Raw genomic sequence first — 22,340 nt, forward strand, 5'->3', positions numbered from 1 at the left:
CCCACCCCCGCCCATGCTCCCCCGCCAGGCAACTTCACAGCAGCACCGAACACTGGCTAATTGAGTTCATCTGCGTCAGCCTGGGATAAAGGCGTGTAAGGGTTGACCTCATCATTCTCACATACACACACACACACACACACACACACACACACAAACACACACACACACCACAGGGTGCAGATAGTGTTTCTGTTATTTCTTCTAGCTGCTAATCTGTGGTGTGTCTTTCTACACCGTAACACATTGACTTGGATTGATGTCAGCATCTTATAGTCATTGCACGATGACAATTTTGGACGATAAAACTTGATTTGCTCCCTGGCAATATTTCCCTTTATCCTTACTTAATGTATATCCTATTAGCAGTATCCTGTTGTTTTCTTCTGTAGTGATCCAATTTCCTCACAGGGGTCATTAAACTTTTATTTAACTTAATCTCATCTGAAAAGCATTTACAAATATCATGCAGTTTGGGAGCACCAGCCAGGCTACCCACTGAAATGTATATCCAATTGATTTCCTGTCATAGTCTAAATAGTACCCACATGGTACTTTAAGCAACTTAAAACACTCTAAACAACATATTATGTTGATAAATGTCTGATCCAGAGGGAGAAATAAACGTTGATCTCTTACCATGAATGACTTGGCAGAACCCTTGTCGTCCTTGCCAGACAGGATTTTGCCATTCTGTCTGGTCTCCCTCAACCTCTCGATCGTAGGAGGCTTCACCAACACTATAAAGGGTTTAAACTCTGCCGTCCGCAGGTGCTTTAGGGTCTTTAAAAAGAGAGGGAGAAAAAAAAAAAAGGAATTTAAAAGCAATGGAGATGTCACTATTGAGCAACAACAGAGGACAGCAATGAAATTGGAATGTTAAAGTAATTTAATAAACATTTATCAACCTTCTAATCATGAAGTGGATAAAGAGAGGACAAATCAGTAATCAAATCACTTTAATGCAGATGCTTCCAAACTAGAGGCTGGGACCCCCCCCCAAGGGATTGCACTTGTCAGGGGTAATGGGATGATTAAAGGAAGGATTGTTCAAACCACTCTGGCTAATTAGTCACATTTCCTGACAATGGGTTGTTGCATTTTAACCTTCTGAGCCCTGAGGCCATTTTTACAGTTCATTTTCTGTCTGAATTTATTTTATATAAAAGCTTGTAAAACATCAACCTTGTTGTCTACAGTCAAGATATGAACATCATTTATTTCACGAAAAACTGGGTTATTAGAATATTTGGGTTGCAATGAGGTCACTTGAATATTAAAAATGGTTGTAGGACCTTGAAGACAAATAAATAAATAAAACGGAACATGAATCTTCCAGACATGTATTGATATCACAGACAGATAAGTAAAACCTAAGCCATTTTACTATCTAAAACACTTCTGATACGTCTTGGGAGTCACACTGTGAAGAAATAATAATTCTAACTTATACAGATGACAAAATACATACATTTTTTCCAAAAAAGTCCAGACGCTTTGGCCCTCATGACATTTATTTATGCCAATAATCAACATAATAATGTCATATTTATTGATATTACACCCACAGCAATGCTACAAAAGCATGTGTGTGTCCAAAACAGTTATCCTAAATGCAAAAATAAACATAATAAACATTATAACTCATATAAAGCATATACTATTTACATTTCTTCAAAAAAGGCCCAAATGTATATTATATGATATAAATATACGCCAAATCTATAACCAGTGAGGCCAAATATCTAATATCTAATATAAATATATGCCAAATCTTAAACCAGTGAGGTCATTATGCTCTATAAAACAGTAGATATCTTATTATTATCACTATAGTATCTTTGATTGCATAATAGCCAGTTTGACTGGGAGTATTGGCATCTTTCAGCTTCCATACTCTTTGAATGTTGTGGTCTCCCATATATGGGCAGGCTGCTTCCTTTTTTTCCGTACACACACAGAGAGGAGACACGGAGCAGCAAGCTAGCGGCATAAATGAGCCAAAACGCAATGAATTATGGACATAAAGTGAATATATCTTGGATGTAAAGGTTGGGATTTAAAGCTCAACAACCCCTAAAAAAGCTGGAAGTTCCAGACTGGATAGTAAATCCCCTGTAGAGGCTAGAAGGACCAGGAACCGCTCTGTAACCGCTAGCTCGTTACCTTTCAAACGCAACCATTGGTAAGCCAATCGCTTGTATGGTTCATTAATTATTAAACTATGAATCAGAGGTGCTGTTTGCACTCGTGGGCGAGTGTCTCGGGCTCAGAGGGTTAAAAAGTTAAAAGGCCAAAAAGAAGCCAAAAAGTTTGCCTCTGGTTGTGTAGTGCATGTGGTTCTTTTAGAAGAACACATCTGCCCTCTGTAGCCGAGGGCTCTGGGGCTGACTCTCATTGCTGCTCAGACCAGGGTGGTTTGAGAACCTGCCAGGCTAATCTATATAATGATGTATTTGTGCCTGTCATTATCCACTGAGGAAAAACAAACGAAACAAAAGAGCTGATGGGGCAGCTGATGGGGCAGCAGCTGGACGATCCCGACCCTGGACTAATGGGAATCCCGCTCAGAGGTTTGCTCAGGGTCAGCGACAAACCGGACATTTATGTAGGGTCTGATCGCCACCACTCAAGATATAAGCCAAAGAGGAAATCTTCAAATAGAGGTAATTAGCGGTTACTGCTCCCTGAAAATGCCCCCTTTAAAACCCACTTTGTTAACCAAGTGTACGGCCAAGGCCTCAAGAAAGCCAGGGAGATCTGTTTCTGAGGTAGGTAGGGGCAATGTTGCGAAAAAATTAAAAATACAGGCAAGTGTGGGATGGTAAGGTTCAAATAAGATAGAGAGAAAGGGTTTGTGTCACTCACATGAGGCTGGACATCCAATAAGCACACTTTGTTCTTGGCGAGGACGGAGCGTATCGAGTCTAGACTTGTTCCGTAGTAATTCCCTTTGTACTCGCCATACTCAATGAACCTGAGAGGCAAATAAATTGAAAGAGAGAAGAGATGAGAAGATTGTTAAGTAAGAAAACACCATTTTCTGTGCAGGGATTAGTGTCTAATGCAACACTAATGTCCCTTTCGAAGTAACATTAGAATCTCGTCCTAATCTGGTTGACTGTGTCAGCACACTCTTGAGATTTATTTTAGGAATAATGATATATAAAAACCCTACAAATCCACAGAGACAGGAGGATTACTCTTTCAACTGCTGACAGATCTGAAGATAGCATTCTCTAGCTGAATTTGAAAACCAGACGGTTTGGAAGAGCGTGTTTTTAAATAATCTCCCATGCAACTAGTTCAATTAGTAACACCTGTTTGTTCCAGAAACACCACAAAGCCCCTGAATGCCACAACCTTCCCTCGTTTAATCCATTCGGATTTTAGCCCAGCAAGCAACTGCCTGGGCGCAAGCAAACAAAACACTTCTCCACCAGATAATCTTTCCCCTTCCACACCAATCAGCTGTCATGAGGAAAAATCCACCGGTGTATTTTTAGCTAAAAACAACGAGGAAAAAGGGCAGCGAGAAGAGTGGAACGAATTTGAAGCTAATAGGACGAGCAACGGGCAGAATGACTGCCTCTGTGTGACTGATGCCATTTAAAAAGAATTTTATGGTAATTGCCCATGTAAGAAAGTTTTACTGAGCCTTTTTTTGTGTGTTTTTTTTTAAAGGAGGCTTACAAACCTCATATTTGGTTATGGGAAATTGATTTAAGAGCTTACAGAAGCCTGTGTTGAAAAAGCTCACACCTTGCAGCATTTAGCGCTGTTTGTCGTCAGAGGTGGAAGGTATATAGATTACAGGAAGGCGTGCCAGTGTTGTGGAGGTTTGGCTATGTTGAGAGTATGAATTGTTGCCATTTTGACACGGAACAGGGCTTCCCTTGGGAAAGTTGTTCAAGCTAAACACACGTTGTTGTGGACCCTTTTATTTCTGCATTGTTTCTGCTGCCTGCAATGAGGCATAACGCAAACAAGTTCATCTCACTCCTCGTCTACTTTGCTGCCTTGTAATTTCAGCGTGGAGTGTCCCACGCATCCATCCCACATCACAGCTCCGTCACTCACCCCTCCAACTCCCTGAAAAACATTGCATGCCTCGACCTACACCGCAGCATGGCCTAAATATACAGCACCCCCTTTCACTTCTTCTGTCTACATGCTCTGACACTATGCCCTCACCACCACAGGCTTCCCTCTATGTCATATGTGTGTGTTTGCGTGCATAAATGTTTTGTATGTGCACCCTACAGTATACCCCCCCCCCCCCCCCCCCCCCCCCCCCCCCCCCCCCCCCCCCCCCCCCCTTCAAGCTTGTGTGAGACCAGCAGAAAGACATCAATCATTCTTGTGACTATTACAACTTGCATTTCAATTTGTTGGCCACAAATGTCAAGGCGGGCCGTGGTGTGGCTGCATTCGCAAAGAGCGCCTCAGGAAAGAAGGAAGCAGAGACAGGAGACCTTGGGGCCACTGTCTGGAGATCTGTTACCAACACAGGGCCCGGCCCTGTCAACACCAGCTCACACTCAGTTAAAGAGACACACAGACGACAGCAGGGAGGCTGTCTTTGAACAGCAGCAAGTACTGGACCAGTCAGACTGTCGCAGTGCCTCTAGTGGTCAAGAGCACAGGTTAACAGGGATTCTGTTGTTTTTTATTAGAGTGACGGAACTCAAATTGCACATCTAAAAACAATTTTATTCGTTAAACTTGGACATAGCAAAAAGAAAACAAAATAAAAGCCTTCATGCGATTGGGACATATGTCATTCCATCTAATTTGCTAGTTCCAGCTTATCAAATATGAACATTAAAGTCACAATTTAATTGACTGAAATAGCATTTAAAAAAAAAAAATGTTATGGGAATAAAGTTTCTACAGGGAAAAAAGTCCAGGGGATATTAAAACACACACACACAAACAGAGACACACAGAGAGACACACAAGAGAGGCTAATAAACCAGAGCACGGTTTTCTTCCACCAGAATGGTGTGTGGACTTGCAAGACCCTCCTCCACAGCGCTGTGAAAGAAGGTCTAACAATGCAATTACAATTCAACAAATTATATTTTACTAAAGACATGTCTTGAAACAAGTGCTTTTGTTTTGGAAAAAGAAACATAGAAAAGATCTAAGAGAACTTGCACATTTGTTCAGGTGTTTTAAGTGAAGAAATTAAGTGTCTTCATACAAAATTATACTGATATATTTTTAATAGAGTGGAATAGCCACTGAATAGGGAAGAAGAGTTGTGTGACCTGAAATGAACTTGTTTAAACTTTACTGTGTGTTCCATCTTAATTGTAAATTGCCCACATAGCAGCAGAGGAAAGTTATACGTTTTAAAGTTTATAAGTTGTTTGACATCATGAATGTCTGTAGTCCATGTCCACCGTACAAAGGTAAAATATGAAAGTTTGTTGGGTCAGTCATTATTCTTTTTTCTTTACTTATACCAGAGAGAGTGTTGCCTACTTGTTATTGTGGATGTCCGTCTCAAAGAGATGTCTGGAGATGAAGTGGTACTCCACTCCGTCGCTCTCCTGGTTCTTCTTAGCCCGACTTGTGTCTAAAAGGGAGAGGCGAAAAGATGGAGTGATTACCTCAAACCCAGACTGTCTGACTCACTGTTGGGGCTAAAAGCATCTAAACCGAGCCCCTTATTAACTTCGCTGGAAGTCTGAAACACAGCACACTGGGCCATGCCAACCCTTGTATATATTATTGTGTAATAGCACTATAAAATACACAACCTGTAGTGCTGCAGGACTAAAGTCAGACACTTAAGTGACATTCAGCAGAGGTTTACTGTGTCTTATTAAATTTGTCTCTTGTAATGCGGCTGCAGGGCCTGTAGAAACAGAAGCCGTAGCGTTAGCCGCCAGTGTAGCCTCTGTAAGGTAATTGAGTTTTGGAGCTCTCATTAACATCAAGTCTCTACATTTACTTGGCCATAAAACATAAAGCCTCGCTGTAAAATTGGCAGTTGGGGCGGCGGCACAAGAGGGGAACGTGAGCAAGCAGCGCTGGAAGAGCTTGTAAGGGTCAAGGAGTCGACGCACACTCCGGCTCCTTTCAGGAGTCCTCCAAAGGTCAGAGGGGAGAGGGTACACTCGTCAGACACTCCAACCAGCTCCAAAACAAACTGTTAAACTTTTATCACCTGTAACCAAAACTACCAAGCTCTGCTTCACTCTCCTCCGAGTTGTTCTTTTTGTAAGCATGTGCTGAGGCTGTGCCTTTCCTTTATAGGGTCCAGACTGATCTACAGGGTTCATGGAAAACCAATGGTGTGATTTATTATTATTATTATGTCACTTGCTTGAAAAGAAAAGACAGCCATAAATCCTACTGTAGTGGAGAGGACACTGAAGAAGATCAATGACTTTCTGTTGTCAGCCCCAGACAACAGTAGGAAAAACATGTGAGGAAGGCCAAAACAGCCTTGTCATAAGATAACATATATTTATACCTCCCATTCAGAAATGTGTCAGCCACAGCCAAACAGCCTCTCGGTAGTTAGACTAACACAATCCATTATTTTGGCATATGTTTTGTGGCGCAGAAAATAATTACAGTACAACAAAAGAATGTGTATCCGTTCAATCCCAAATCATGGAAAATATCAGTAAACTTGGATTGGAATCAAAATGTTTAACCCCCTACTCTAATGGCTTATTGCAATGCTCCTTGTGTTTTTTAGACGGCTGGTTTACATTTTACAGCGACAAGCAGAGCGGGAGAGAGAAAAAAAAAACTCAACCGTGGCCACAAGCTGGTGGTCTCCAAAGCTCCGGTTTTCAAATTAACAAAAAGATGTAACGCTTTCGGGCTTAATCCGAAACAACAGAAAGTGTTATACACATCCATGTGTCCATTGGCAGAAGTCAAACATAAAAAAAGAGGGAGACAAGATACTTTCCAAGTCTCTTTCCTCTCAATGAGAGCCAGGACTTGTGCCATACGTCTTCTATATGGGTCAGAATCAGGCTGTCTGGGCTCTATTTAACACAGCACAACAGGTCACATTTGAAAACAATTAACATGCCTAGCGGAAAAAAGGCCCCACAGACGGGATTTTAACATCAGGGACATTTCTAGTGTCAGACCTCACTGGTACACATCCATTATGTCACACGACATGTAACAAACACGGCAATTAATATCAGCCGTCCTCATATTTCCTCAAAGTCATGTCGCCGTTTCCCTCCAAGCCTCAGATGGTAACTACGCAATTACTAATGCCACTGCCCTGCTTAATTGTATAAATCAAAAAGATTTATTTCTCCCGACGTGCTGGCTTTGTGACATCTCAGAACTGCAAAAAAAAAAAAAAAAACTTGCAAGACTTGGAGAGCCAGTGGATGGATGGTGTTCAGAATTACGGCGAGCTGTCGTTGGGTCCTTAAAAGGGAAAAAAGGGAAGAGGCAGTGGAGGAAAGAGACAGACAAAGATGGAAAGAAAGTGAGAAATAAACTGTGAAAGAGAGGAGTGTGAGTAGCCGCGTGCCAATACGTGAAGCAGTGGAATGGCATGTCTTCAGGAGGTAGAAAAACCCAGTTTCCTCCATCATTTGGAGCTTGTCAGGCAGACTGTGAAAAGCTGACAATTACACAGGAGGAGAAACAACCGCCTGGGCCTTGAGAGAAGCAGCCGTGCCCAGGGTGCTACTCACTGGCAGGCAGCTCCCTTTGTGTGTGTGTGTGTGTGTCTCAGACTGGACATTCATCGCTCAACAGCGCAACCACTCTCACACACTGTGAAAACTAAACTGGAACCAGTAAGCTAAACATCTAAAGTGATTATTTTGATTTGTTGCTAACATCTCACGGGGTGCACTGGGGCACTGTGTAGTCTGCCATCTTGTCCGCTTACATTTCTCTCAGAATGTGTATCCAACGTGTTTGTCTTGGTGGACAGGTGTATAAGAGGCTTCTTGGGCACAAATGGATTGAGAAGTAGAGAGTAGAGAGGGAGGCAACTTATCCCCATGACAACCAAGTTTTAGTGTCAGTTTTTTAAGTTTGAAAAGGGTCCTCAGCTACTCACCACCAATCTTTTATGCTTTGTCTATCTTTCTGAGCAGCTTGATGTTTATGGAAAGTCGTCCTTAGGCCACATGACTTATACTGAGAGTTCACTTACTGCCATAAATGTTTATAGAACATAGAAATAAGACTTGGTGATAATGGTTTTCGCTTGGGTGTCCTGGTGGCCTAGTGGTTAAGAAGCATGTAATGTCCCTGGTTTCATTTCTGCAAGGGATAAGCTAGGCTAAGCTAGGCAAGTGGTGGGTGAGCCAGAGATGAGAAGGGTATGTATCGACCTGTCTAACTCAGTGAATAAGCTAACATTTTTAATAAGAAGGTGTTTCCTTTACCCTCATGTTGTCCTGGGGTCAAATTTGACCCGTTTCCAAGATTTATTTTTTAACCAGAAATATGGGAGGTCGGAAATTTTGAACAAGGCAACAAAACATTGGGGAAGAAAGCATAAAGAATATTGGAAAAACTGACAAAAACAATGAAAAAAACAACCTTGAAGTCAGTTTCAAAAACTTTGGAAAAACTTGCTAAAATGTCAAAAAAGTGAGAAAACATCAAAAAATGGACCTAGACATTGGGGGGGAAAAAACAACAAAAATGTTGACAACACAATGATAAAATAAAGGCCTATAAATGCCCCAAGAATAATCTTTAAAAAATTGAAAATTAAATAAGTTATTTGCCATTGAATGGCAGATCTAAAACCATGGTCTGGTAAAAGGCGGACACAATGTACCACACACACTCACACATAAGACAAAGCAATGTGAGAGGAAAAATTAGAAGGCAAATGGAATCAATTGGGTTACTTGAGATTACTTCAACGAATTGAGTGAACTTACGTGGGATGGTCACACTAAAGTGCTGGGGGTCTGAGATCAACAGTTTCCTCTTGAGTTCATTCAAGCCAACTCCTGTGGGTCCTGCACAAACAAACACATTGTGAATATGACAGAAGTCACAGAATCCACGACTACCTCTCTCCAATTACCAAAGAGACAGGCTGCCATTATGAATGTCTTCCACTCTTTGCTTATTGTACATTGACGTTGTTAAAGTTATCAGTAACACCGGTGCTTTTTTTAAATCCAAAAGAGGCTTTACAAATTATGTTTTTATGTGACTATAGTCACATAAAATAAATTAAACATTAGCATATAACAGCTTTATCGTACAATATCAAAATTAATATATCAATATACATAAGTGAAATATTTAGTACTGCTTCTCCACTGAACCGGGTGGACTCAAAAACAATCTCAAATGAGACTTAAAAAAAAACACAAGCAGCATAGTAATAGCATTACAGTACAGTACATTACAACAACACCTGTACCTGGTCCCCATTTATATATTACTAGTTTTATTATCAATATGAAGGACATGGAAGAAGAAGTAGTTACAGTTATAAAAAATATTTAAATATTACATTATGTTACAATATTTTTCATCATCCTTTAATCACAGGGTTGGCGGTTCCATCCCTTGCTCCTTCTGTCGGCATGTTGAAGTGTCCTTAAGCAAAACACTGAGTCCCCACTTGATCATGATGGTAGACCAGCGCCGTCCATTGCATCTACCCCAACATACATTGGCTTAAGAAAGTTAACACACCCATTCTAAAGTTGGTTAAAAAGAGGAATAAAAAAACATATTTTGGAAATTGATCTTAATGCCTTAATTCAAAAAGTGTAGGAAAATCTAACCTTTTAAGGACACCAATTTTCTTTTTCCATTTTCTTACTTAAAATACAGGGAGCATAAGTATACACCCCCCTATGTTAAATTCCCATAGAGGCAGGAACGTTTTTATTTTTAAAGGCCAGTTTAAAAGCCTGTTATAAGTTGTGTAAACTTTCTCCAGCCACTGTAGGTGTATGAACGTGTGTGATACTGGGTGAATAAAAAGGCAAATTGTAAAGCCCTTTGTCCAGTAAGGCAGAAAAGAGCGGAGATACGAGAAGAAAGTGGAGAGAATTGCAAGCTGAGAAAAGAGGAGTCACTGAGACACATTGAAAAACACTACGATAGCTTGAAAAAGATCCAAGTTAACTGACAAAGATGTAGTGGTGGACAAGGCTGCACTTTTCCTGTCAAACAGTAGGTATTTAGATCAAAAGTTGTGCTAGTGTGTCTGGCTAAAGCTGGAGTTAACGGCGGGGAGTTGCTGATTCGAAGGATGCCATTTTAGACCAGAGAGGATGGGGGTGTGTTGCCTGCCGAGAAGGCGTCTGGTTTTGTTTTTTGTGTTTGAGCCATGTTTCCTGGACTGACAGCAAACACATGAGCAACCATCAGGCCTGCAACATTTGTTTTCAAAACCTTTCCATAGCTAAGGAGTGAATCTCATCAGTGTCAGAGAGCCAATAAGCATGCAGCATGCTTCTACCGAGATCTCATAATGGTCGCTGTCTGTGTTAGCTGTCTCACATTACAAAACTCTACTGTACGCACAGAGATGGGGCTCACGTAATAGGGGCTGAAAAAACAATAAGAAAATGGCATGTGTCGTCATGTGTGATGGTGGAATTTGGATTTGTTGAAATGGATATTATTATACTGGTATTGAAAAAAAATAGTTTAGGAACGGGAATCAAAGTCAAGGTATTAGTACCGGTATTGAGCAATACCCAGCCCCACTAATAGAGTCTCGGTAAGTTTTAAGTGTTTTAAGGGAAAAAAGTGCAAGGAGTCATTTTGTGTAACATTATTGTAAGGAATATTTCCATTAGCTTATTTAAAGGGTACTTTATGGTATGTTTTTGTTTTTGTGCATTTAAGCAAACCTTCAGTAAACAACACCTCTTCCTTTTAAAGAGCTGTCTGGGGTCAGTTATTTAAATACAGCACAATAGATGCGTATGTTATGTTATTAGGGAAGTATATGATTAATAGGGGGTGGGGACAAAAAATCAAAACAGGATAGTGTCGCATTATTTTCAGTGGCAATACTGTATCGATACACAGGTGCCAAGTATTGATCTTTTATCATATGAGTGTCGGTCAGTTTGTCCCATTTTGTAGCAATAAAATTGAAGTGAGATTAACAAAGAGAAATTCATCTCTTTAGATAAAACAGATGTTGACAACGTTTCCTTTTGGGGACATTATATGAAATTGGGAAAAAGTTGAAGTTGGAATAAAGGTAAGAAATTGCAATATATCGCAGAATATTGCGATATGTTTAAAATCGCTATAATATCGTATTGTGTCTTATGTTTCGCGATGATATCGTATCGGGAGGCGTCTGGTGATTCCCACCCCTAAGGATTAACCCAAAATAGGTAAACCTTTGTGGTAGCTACCTTAAAGAAACAAAGCCAAACACCTCATCATTCCCCTCTAAAATTAGTTATTTCTTATGCAGCAGGCATATGGAGTAGCGGGGTGCTACAAAAAGAACTGATTTAATATGACAAAGCTATAAGAATACAGTTATTGGCAATTTTTAACTAGTTCTTCTAGCATTGTAGTTTGGCAGAACAACAAACCTCCAAAACAGGTACACATTAGAGGTAAGGAGGCCTTTTCCTGTACCATATTGTCACAAGTCAGCTGGACTTTCCATCATATCCCCTGTGAGGAAACTGAGCCAATGAGTAGGAGAGGGGACTCAGGAGAGGTTATTGGAGTATTGTATATTTATTTATCTGTGGCTCAAAAAGCTGAGCACCCGAACACTAAAAATAATGCCAGAACCTTGTTTACACTGGTTTTGGTTTAATGGAAATCCCTGAATCAATATCCAAATGTTCTCTCTTCTTTTACGGCTTTGCCTTCGTTTTTTTTTCTTCTCTTTGTCTCTATAAGCCATTCTCCAGAATTTTAGTCGTCAGTTGTTATACTGGTGTTACATCATCATGAATTGAACTGACTGGCATTAATGTCTTCAACAAACTGGACAAGAACTCAGTTTTGGAGTAACAAGGCTTGGCATTTCAATGTTTCACCACAGCTCTGCAGCGGCTGGACAGTTAGAGACAGCGCTAGATCTGGGCTTGAGATTCCTCGCATGCCTGAAGTTCTGGGCATGCACTACAATCGCATCAAACCCTATTGGAAATTCATTTCTCCAGGCAAATGTGTTTAGCAGGCCGCTCATCTAAAACAAACGGACAATGAGTTCACTCAGCAATGCGGATTAGAGGGAGAGCGAGGGAAAGGGAAGGAAAAAATGTTGAAATAGAAAAGCTCTGTATTTCTAAGAGAAAAGGTGCTCCTGTTTCCTCTCGTGCTATCTAGAGGACCAACGCCTCTACATTTCCTCTGGTGTAAAGCAGAAGGCTTCTGGAGTGATCCACAACCTGATAAATTGGTGTGGACAAGAAGGCTCTTTTAAGCATAATATCTGAACACTAGCAGCCTTCACACACAGACAAATTCACAGCCTATGCTTTCCCTTTACTTCGGCACCCGGTAACACATGGTTTGAGTCCTATTGTGCGACTGCTGTAAGTGATAAAAGCTGTTTCCTCAGCGCACTCACACTGTGAATTCAGAAAGAGAAAAAAAAAGAAAACAGAGAAAACTACCACGACGCTCTTTGGACCAACGGCGCGAGGCATTCTGTGGTTAGCGTCTCTCATAAACAAGCACATGGCCAAGCAAAGACAGCAATCAATCTTAGCTGGGGAGAGGGAGTTTTTCAGCAAGAAAACCTGGGGGTTGAGAGCTTGGGTGATTTATTAAGATGAGGAAATGGAGTTCATTTTTAATTTGTTTCGGAAGCGCGGGAGGAATGCAGCGGTGCTGTTTGAACAAGGCCGTGGACCAATGTTGTTGTAGGTGCTGAAGGTGGCAGAGCGTCGTAAAAGAGGCTCTTTTATGAGCCCTATCACAGTGGTGCAGACAGTCCTCCCGGCAGGCCACAAACCTCTACACAAGCTTATTTGCTTGAATCTGAGCGAGGATGTCAGAGCCTGGGCAATGGGGGACCAGCAGAGCCATTTCTGCTACCCTTGGTATGAATAACGGCCCCACTTCTGCACGCTCGTAAAACCATTTTCACCTTGTATCATCGCTCCCTTGCTTGCCACTTGTGATATCAATGATGCATGGCAGCAGATCTTCATCAGAATACCTCAGATGGCAATTAAACTTTATTCCAGCTGTACCACCGTCTGCCAAGGGGGCCCAACAGACCCACCACCAGGTCTTTTTACAAGTAGAAGCTGTGTCCCGTGGTCCCGTTCCACCGTCTGACCCTAAACAGGCCACCTCTTTGTGCATTGTTTGTCTTTAACAATGTCCCAACACAACAGCAGCTTTATAGATTTGAACACCACAATTAAAAAAGGCATAACTCCTCAAATGTTCTGGATTAAGCTGCCATATTAGATTTTGTTTATGTGTTTTTCTCTCCCTCCATTTGTCTCTCTTGCTGGCCCTCTCGTGGTACTTCTGGCCTTGCAGATTGCTGTTCCAGTAAAAGTGTCACTTTTCATTACTGCACTCATTAGAGAAGTTGCTTTTAATATCTCGAGCTTGATAACTTCCAGGCCAAGCATGGAGCACATCGCTGGCAGTCTGTCCCAAGAGGTCGAGGCCAGGCCCGGCAAGGCCCTACTTTTGGGCCCCAGAGCCTCGACCCAGCCTTAAACCTCCCAGCCTGCATCGGATCCAGGGCAGGGTATATTACAGCACTACTCATAGTGCTGGCCCTAAAGCTACCACATTTAAAAGGATGACAGTGGTGCAATGTGGTCACAGCAGAGCATTTACAATGGACTGCCACTACATTTTCAACAGGAGTTGAAATAGAGTCCCAATTTTATATATTTGGATACCACATAAACATTCACTTAGGCACTGGTGTATATGAAATATGTTTGGACTAAACCCCATACTAAAAGCTTTCAATTCATCTTACTGTAGGTTCAGTGTGTCAAGTTACAAGGACATGTGGAAATCAGCACACCATTTTGTCAAGTTAAATAATCAGATATTTTTTCAAAACCATCAGTGGTTTTGTCAAACTATGCATGCAGTATGTAAATATATACTTTTATTGGCGGTCAGATTTAAAATGTATGAAAACCCAGATAAGTATCTTGATTTGTCTTTGAAACCGATCTCAGACTCTGTGCAAGAGGTGGGCAGCAGGTCATTCATTAATGGGTACTGTGGACCTTTGCCTCCACATTAATGAAGGCCTCGAGGCATTCCCGAAAAGCTTTGGGAGAGGGGCATGTTTGATATTAAAAAATAATGGGGGCATTGTGCTGGAGCGAAGCGGAAAAAGTGCAGGGCTAAGGTCATGTCAGGCATGCAGGGTTGTGTCCTGTCTGCAAGTAGTACAGGAGCGCAGACATGACATTGGTTGCAGTCGTTAGCATGTCCGGCTAACATGGAGAGAGCATGTAATTAGCTAGCTAATTATCTTATTATGTGGGGTTAAAGACTAAGTTCACAGCTAGCACATCCACTGCGTGGAAGTCAATACTGAAAGCTATCATACTTTGGTTTATAGCTAGCAGTTCTGTTCTATTTTCCCACATGCACTACTGTATAAACCTGCAATTATCTCCTCCTAGAAGGCACAGAAACTCTTGAGTCGCCTCTCTATCAGCTCCAGAAAATTTAGAGTGGGTTGTTCTATTTTACAAATATTAGTTGTGCTTTATGTGGTTGATATTGGACGGGGATGGCATGTGGCTATGAGTCGCTCATCAGGATTTGAAAATCAACTTGCCAATCTCTTGCTGGCTCTGTTAGCCTAGGCTAGCCAGTCAGCAAGGCCATCCTTAAGGCATGCGTGGAGGAATTGAACACAAACTGCCACTTCTCCGCTTGGCATCCAAGCCAGTGTGCAGGTGTCGGACGGTGAGTTAGCCTATATGCCTGCGTTGGTTCCAGCAGCATAAACCTCTCAGTATGTGTGTGCCTGCTTTACCACCTGTGGAGTACTTTTGCCGAGACTTGGCTGGATCCTGGAGTGCCAGTGCTCTTCCACTAGGTGACGCTTTTTCTGTGTGCCGATCTGACTGCCATGTTCTGCTTTATGAGGAATCATTGACAAGCTGAAGTAGGGCTGTGTGTGTGTGCGTGTGTCTGTGTGTGTGTGTGTGTGTGTGTGTGTGCGATTATGATTGATCACAAAAAAACGTTTATTTTGCACATTACATTACAACTAGAGCTTGGCAGCGATTACAAATTTTAATCGCGATTAATCGCATAATTTCCCTGATTAATTGCGATTTATTGCAAAATAAAATTAGAAATTTAAAAGTAGTGTATATAGTGCAATTTTTTTAATATATTCTGTAATATGAACAAAAGTGCCGTAACACTTGTTCTGCAAAAACTTACCAGCATTTTGTTTATAAAGTAGCAGTTAAATTAAAATATTTAGTGTACATCTCAACTTAAACAATGTATTTATCATGTCCAGAGATGAATTTTATCGGGTTAGAACGTGTTGCATAAGCGACTCCTTCTGTCCATGTTCTTCTGTTGTTGCTCTAACTCTGCAGCACTTGCTGGGCAATGTTCAGAGTTCCCCACAACTTTTCTGCACTTTGCAAGGACATTGTCAAACGCACTGTTACGCAGAGACACTGTGATTGAACGCTGGAGACAGTGCACAAAGCAGGGGACATGATCAAAAGGCAGATGGCTCGCAACAGCGATCCTTTTTCGTATCTATTCGTACTATCTGGGCTAACTGCAGTCTGTAGCTATCCACGTCGCTATAGCGTCTCTTGCCTTTCTTTAACTAAACTTACCCCCACGCTGCATCTAACGTAGACTGCCGAAGCCTCGCGCCGCTGTATGTTTCGTTGAATGCTTTGCTGGTACGGTGATAAGAAAATTTAACTTGGCAGTATTTACAAAGAGTGTGAGCAACACACTTTTACAAGAATAAAGAAATAATAAAAACTGCGTTAACGCACAATAAAAAAATTGTTGCCGTTAATTAATTAATTAGTTAATGCAATAATAACGCGTTAACTTGCCCGGCCCTAATTACAACACTTATTGATTCACACAGCAGGGCTGTGGAACACTATTGTTTAAAGGATTTTTTCCCACTTCATCTTCCCTTTTTTTTCTTCTCCGCCTAAAACTCCTGCTACAGCCTAAATCGTACATGGTTGGGGTGTTATTTTTAGAACTGGTCCAAAACTGTAAAGAACTGAGGCACAACAATTGACCCACTTCCACCACTAGGTGCGCTATACCAGAAAAAATGTGTTTGGTGCTAAATCTCCCACCCTGATTTATCAAAAATCTACTTCGTGGAACTCTTCCTTGACCGTGCAACCAATCTACACAAAACTTGGTACATAGTATCTCCGGATCAACCTGAAAAAACGTTATCAAAATAATTTTATAGGATACAAATTGCACATAACTATGCTAACTACGAAAACACCAACTTTGCCATTTCTCGACCACAATAAATGCTATCAACGCAAAACTTTTGATTCTTGTTTGCCATGACCCTCTGGAGGTCCCCCACACATTTAACAGAAATTGGCCACGAGGTCGCGCAGCAAGTACAAAAGGTTTATATCTCATTAACGGCCCAGCTGATTTTTTTAAATCTGGAGTGTACAAACTTGGTCCACTCCTGAGGCCACCCCTACAGTAAGGTACTGATTGGTCAAAATGTGCATGACCTGTGGGACCCACGTTTGGATTTAACACTTACACTAATGTGAACCACTTTAAATTTACAGGGTAGATGAACAATGGGTCATTGACCTCACCTACCAAAAAATTACACGTTTGGACCACTACGTGTCCCTATAATGTGTTTTTGCCTTTAACTCCAACATTCCACATTGTACATTAGAAAACCTTACTTCCACATGTTCCTGGAATCAGGCTGAATCAGATGATATAGGCTATGCCATTTCCGCTTGCCCATTTTTTCGCAAAGTATAATGACCAACTTTTTTTAACTCTTTCTAGGCCGTGCGTCTGATCTGCACGAGACCTAGTAGGCAGCATGTCCAGATGGACCTGACCAAAGCTTATCAAAAGAATTTTGCTAAATTAAAGTATGCACATTTTATGACCACACAAATATTCCTAGTTAGCTACCAAACACAAACTTTGTCATACCTCTGCCAAATAACAAATTATCAGCAAAACATTTTTCGCTACAACCTGCTATGAACTACAGTGCCCTGCTACGCGCTGCTATGTCCTGCAATGCTCTGCTAAACCCTATAATACCCTGCAGTGCCCTGCTATGCCATGAACTACTACAACTACTATTTCCAGTCACACTATCTTTATTGTGACTATTAATGCCACTCTTCATCACACCCACAAATGGCACCGTCAGACACCGCCTACAAAGAGACTGGGTCTATCCCAGATAACTCCCTAAAAGGAGGTGTTCCCTCACTACTGTTGCACTAAATGGTTGCTCTTGGGTGAATTACTGGAATTGTTGGGTCTTTGTAAATTATTGAGTGGGGTCTAGACCTACTCTATCTGTAAAGTGTCTTGAGATAACTTTTGTTATGGTTTGATACTATAAATAAAATAGATAAAATAAAATAAAACTGAATTGTTATCACTGTAAACTGCATTTGTGCTGTAAAAGCTCAATTGCTGGGATGACAATGAGTACATGTTGAAAGTGGGGATTTGGCTTGTTGAATTTATGAATTTGTTCAATTTATCAATTGCTTAAATAGATTAGTTGTATATGTATTAAATGAGAGTCGAAAAAACATGCCTTTACATTGAGGAATAAAGTAGCTCATCCCCTGAACAGCAAAAGGAAAGAGCAGTTACAGAGAAAAGCATTGGAAAGGAAAAGATTTTGAATAAGAAAACTTAAGAGACTCCGGGGAGAGGAAGAAAGAGAGAGGGAGGCAGAGAAACTTAAAGCAGATCTTTCCTTGGCCCTTCGCTTCATTGCGTGTGAAATTGTCCATAGGTTGTCCTCCAAATTATGGACGTTAATTGAAAATATTTACATTAGCATGACAGGTGGGAGAGGTTCAGCATCCTCTGTGTAAGGAGGTGACATGCTGGCAGGAAAATGGGCTCGCTAATTAGCAACACGCCTGATGAAGTCCATGCTCTGTGAGGTCTATTTAAGTGAACCAAGGCCTGGTCAATCAGGCTAGGAACAACTCTGCAGAGAGCATGCGTGAGACAAAAAAGAGAGACCTTGTTGCCAGTGGTGTTCATTCCTAGATTAGTCTTACTAATGTTTAAAAACTGCAGTCAGAATATGTGAAATGAATAGATGAAAGCTGGACCTGACTTTTGAGAGTATCTCTTCCCTTATGAATGGAAAAGAGGCAGAAATGTTTTGTTCCATCGGTGTCTGCGACATTCCTGTAATTTTTTGGTCACAAAAGTAACAAAACTAATAAGGAAAATGTGAAAATGATCAATGATAGTACAGTTGATCCTGAAAAAGTCTTTACTGTTGCACCTGGCTTAGCATATTGTTCCACCATTAACTGGCAACACTTGTCTTCCAACCGCAAATACAGTATGAGAAACCGCTAAATTCATTTCAAGACCTTGGCACATTATGAAGTTCTTTGGAGGGCTTTGTAACACCTCTCCCCGAGGCAAGTGTTAACAATTCCATGAGCTTGAAGAATTTAAAGGACATTGAGTGAGGTGGCGTAAATGAAATAACTAAATGTGACTGATTATTAGGTGGTCTGCGCTGTTGATTCTTCTGAGTGCTTCAAGTCTAAATTAAAGAGGCCCAGGATGACTGTGTGTGAGTACCTCATTTCTTGGTTGGGGGTCGTGAGAAGGTAAGGCCAAGCCATCTGGGGCTGCAAAACTCTGAGTCACAGAGTCCTTTCTGTGATCTGTATGTGTCACCATGCTGGGAGTTGAGGATTTTTATTAAAATTTACGGTGCCAAGTTTAACAGCAATAGAACCCCCTCCCACCAAAACCCGCAAAAGCAAGGTAAGCAGTTACATCAGAGCTTGACAACAGGGGCATTTTTTGATAACGTTTTTGGACTGAAGCTCTCTACTTACCTACTAGAACCACCAGCCTGTGTTTAGCCCCACTCTGCCTGCGGTAAGGGGTGACCTCCTCATAAGTGGGCACATCAGCCATGTCGTACATTTCACTCTTCTTACACTCGTACATGGACTTGTTGGTCTTCTTGTCCTTCCTGCTCAGACGGAAGCTTCTCCTGAACCCAGCTGGAGGTCGGGATGAAAAAGAGAGGAAGGCAAAGCAGACAGAAAGAGACACATTAATCTAAAATATAGCTAAAAAAAATGTTTGTGTCAGTATGTGTCTGTGAGGGTTTCTAAATTCAGACACAACTGTATGCAGCCCGCAGCTGTGCAATTCGATTTATGGTTGTTTCATGGCTTGGCAAACACCTCCAGAGCTTGATGTCCAAAATCTCATATTGTAGTGCGCAGCTCAGTTTTATGACAGCTGTCTTTGCTGTAGGTGAAGCGTAACACTCGGCCAAACTGTTTTCTTGGATATCACACTCAAACACTTTCTTCACATTTTCGCCTGGTGACTTGAATTTAAATGTTCTGCTTTTCTGCATACACATATCTCTTGGAGACATATCTCTCTTGGTTAAGACTTCTACATTTGTGAAAAGCTATATATAACATTGTTGGATGTTTTATCATTAACTCTTTTCCCCATTCACGTAAGGCAGGAATGACTCATCCTTGTTTTTTGTCTTGAATCTTATGAACTAGAGAGTTATTCGTGTAAAACGGAAGAAACTAGATGTTCTTTTTGTGTTAGTGACTGCTACAGTATGTGAATTTACTGCTAGTTGGTTGAAGGTTGATAACTGTCAGGCTATGATTTGCTATTCATTCACATTCCAAATTTAGATAGTGGTGAAGTATGTGTCTGTCTATGTATGTGGGTATAAATTAGTGGTTTTTGATGGCCGCAAAGGAAAGGTTGTGCTGTGTCCTTGGACTGCCATCATGAAGGCTTCTTAACAGACCGATTAAAGAGAGTGCACGCCTTGATCGGATAATCCACAACAGAATAACAGGACACATTTACACCTAATTAGAGGACTACGTTTTCATATTTACGTCAGATGTTGGTCAAACCTAAAACAAGTTTTTTTCTCCACAACCCAGGATGTCTAATATCCTATTTCCTTACTGCCGGGGGTTGTTTATAGCCCTCTCTTTAACTATTTTAGGTTTTAATCAGTAACTCAGAAACTCAAAAATATGATGTAAGATCGGAGCTGTATGACAGGGGACAGGGGAGAAGAATCGGTCGTTGAAACAGGTTCTGATACCCGCCCTCTTAATACTTTCCACAACATTTTCAAACTAATGTTGGACTATGCATACATGCAGCAGAGAGAGAGTTGACATTCTTCTCAGCTTTTTTACAGTCGCTAAATAAGAGATAGAGCTATGGACCTATGGTGAGTTACAAATGAAACACACTGTAAGTCATTTGAGCAGAATAATAATGTTTTTGCATGAGCTTATGTATACGTATGAGTGTACACACGCGCCTGAGTCCTGCATATAGTGTTACATTGAACATTTAGGGCAGACTTTGTTCCACTGTGGGCAAGTTGTGGCTTACGTTGTCTGTGCCATTTCTCCTGTGGTTAATCTACTCATTCAGCACCCTCAACCCCCTACTCCTACCCCCATCCAGGGAGTCTAGCCTCTGCCACACAGTGGAAAACATACCCAGCTCATCTACATTTCTCCTGTAATGACATCAAACGGTAACAAATATCCACAAGGGTTGACATCATAACAATCAACATTAAAAGTATAATGTTAATGATATCCCATTGAGTCAATTTTCTTCCCCAAAACCCACTCTAGTTATCATAAATATAAACACACCACTGGCTAATTAACAAGGCCAAACGCAATCTCCTCTACTTTCCACAGGGTAGACAGGTGCACAGGGTTTCATTGCGAGGCTCAATGGTTAAAAATCCAGCTGCGGGGGGGCCCTCAGTAATCTAGTGCCTCTCAAGATCACTTAAACCTTCCTAGACAGCTCCATCCACATAATGATGGAGAATTCTCCTGCCCTCCCCTCTAGCGTTGCCAAAGGGTAAATAAATCAAAGTGTTGTGAAGCAGTGTGCAGCAGCACCCCATCCCTCACCAAAACCTCCCAACAACCACCTCATCTTCAGCACTGACACAACTGAATTAGACGGAGGGGATGGAAATTAATTTGAGCCAGAATTGAGGAATGATTCAAGTCCTGTTCAAACCCAGACAGCCTGCCTGTTTGTCATGAAAAGCCTTGGGTTTGTTGGAACACCAACATGTTTGTCACAGGAAAATCCAAGCATAAGGTTACTAGTAGAAAAGGAATGTATGATATGTGTGGCACTGAGATCCAATACCTCTTAATGTTTTGACAGGTTAAATCAAATTTGTTCGCAATGTATCTGTTTTGAATATCCCTGGAATGAGAGCTGGGTAATGGCAGTGGCCTGGTGTGTTTTTCTGCAAAAGAGTTGTGTGTCTTGGGGTATGGAGTTAAAGTTTCCTTGCCTAATTCCCACTAGCGCACACACACACACACATACACACACACACACACACACACACACACACACACACACACACACACACAGAAACAGAAACATGAAAAAAGTGGAGGAAAAAAAGATGAGCATATTTAACGTAGTGTAAACACAAGCTGTGACTGCGCGCACACACAGGCATACACACACAATTGCTTGAAAGTCGCCAGCTGTCCTTCAAGTCTATTTTCCAGTGTGATAATATCTAACAGCCACGTAGGAAATTCAGCATGTGCGTATAGAAAGCGCCATGTGGCCAACGCCAACTGTGAATACAAACTGCCCCCTCAGTAACATTGTGTGCATTGCTACAAATCCCCCACATGTATAACAGTAGAAAGAAAAAGGTCAGAACAGTAAGACAAATGTTCGTACAAAAATAACAGATGACTCAAAAAGACTCAAGTCCTGCATTTGCCAATGGGCGTCTGAAAGAGGAGAAGCCTGAGAACAATACAGGCATCAGGTCCTCCAGACATCATGTGTAGGCGATCAGCGAGATGACAACACAGAGAGGAATAAAAAATGACATTTTCCCTCCAGTCAAACTTCAGTTTGTGCAGAGAAAGAAAACATGCGGTGAAGCTGAGAGGAAAAGGTTTACCAGTGAAATCACCTGTTGCGAGGCCTTGGTGCCGTGAGGGCAGCTGACTTAGGCCCGTGGACTACATACAGAAGACCATGCTGACAGCTCTAGTGCCATCCTGGCTGTCCGGGCAGGGGGCCTTCTCTCTCCGCTGGACCAATGGCGATGACATTTATGGAAT

General features: G+C 41.4%; 1 protein-coding gene across 6 annotated transcripts in view; it reads right to left on the reverse strand.

The window, feature by feature from the left end:
• Window positions 1-22,340, reverse strand: part of mpp7a (membrane protein, palmitoylated 7a (MAGUK p55 subfamily member 7)) — a 174,276-nt gene that overhangs the window by 10,176 nt on the left and 141,760 nt on the right. For all 6 annotated transcript variants that reach the window (XM_034862844.1, XM_034862841.1, XM_034862845.1 and 3 more), the window contains 5 exons: window positions 19,038-19,208; window positions 8,904-8,984; window positions 5,491-5,584; window positions 2,869-2,977; window positions 640-783 (listed from right to left, as the gene is read on the reverse strand). In XM_034862844.1, coding sequence (XP_034718735.1) covers window positions 640-783; window positions 2,869-2,977; window positions 5,491-5,584; window positions 8,904-8,984; window positions 19,038-19,208 — 599 coding nt within the window. The remainder of the gene's footprint in view (window positions 1-639; window positions 784-2,868; window positions 2,978-5,490; window positions 5,585-8,903; window positions 8,985-19,037; window positions 19,209-22,340) is intronic.

This window comes from Etheostoma cragini, chromosome 22 (genome assembly GCF_013103735.1).
Source record: "Etheostoma cragini isolate CJK2018 chromosome 22, CSU_Ecrag_1.0, whole genome shotgun sequence".
In the NCBI taxonomy this organism is placed as follows: Eukaryota; Metazoa; Chordata; class Actinopteri; order Perciformes; family Percidae; genus Etheostoma; species Etheostoma cragini.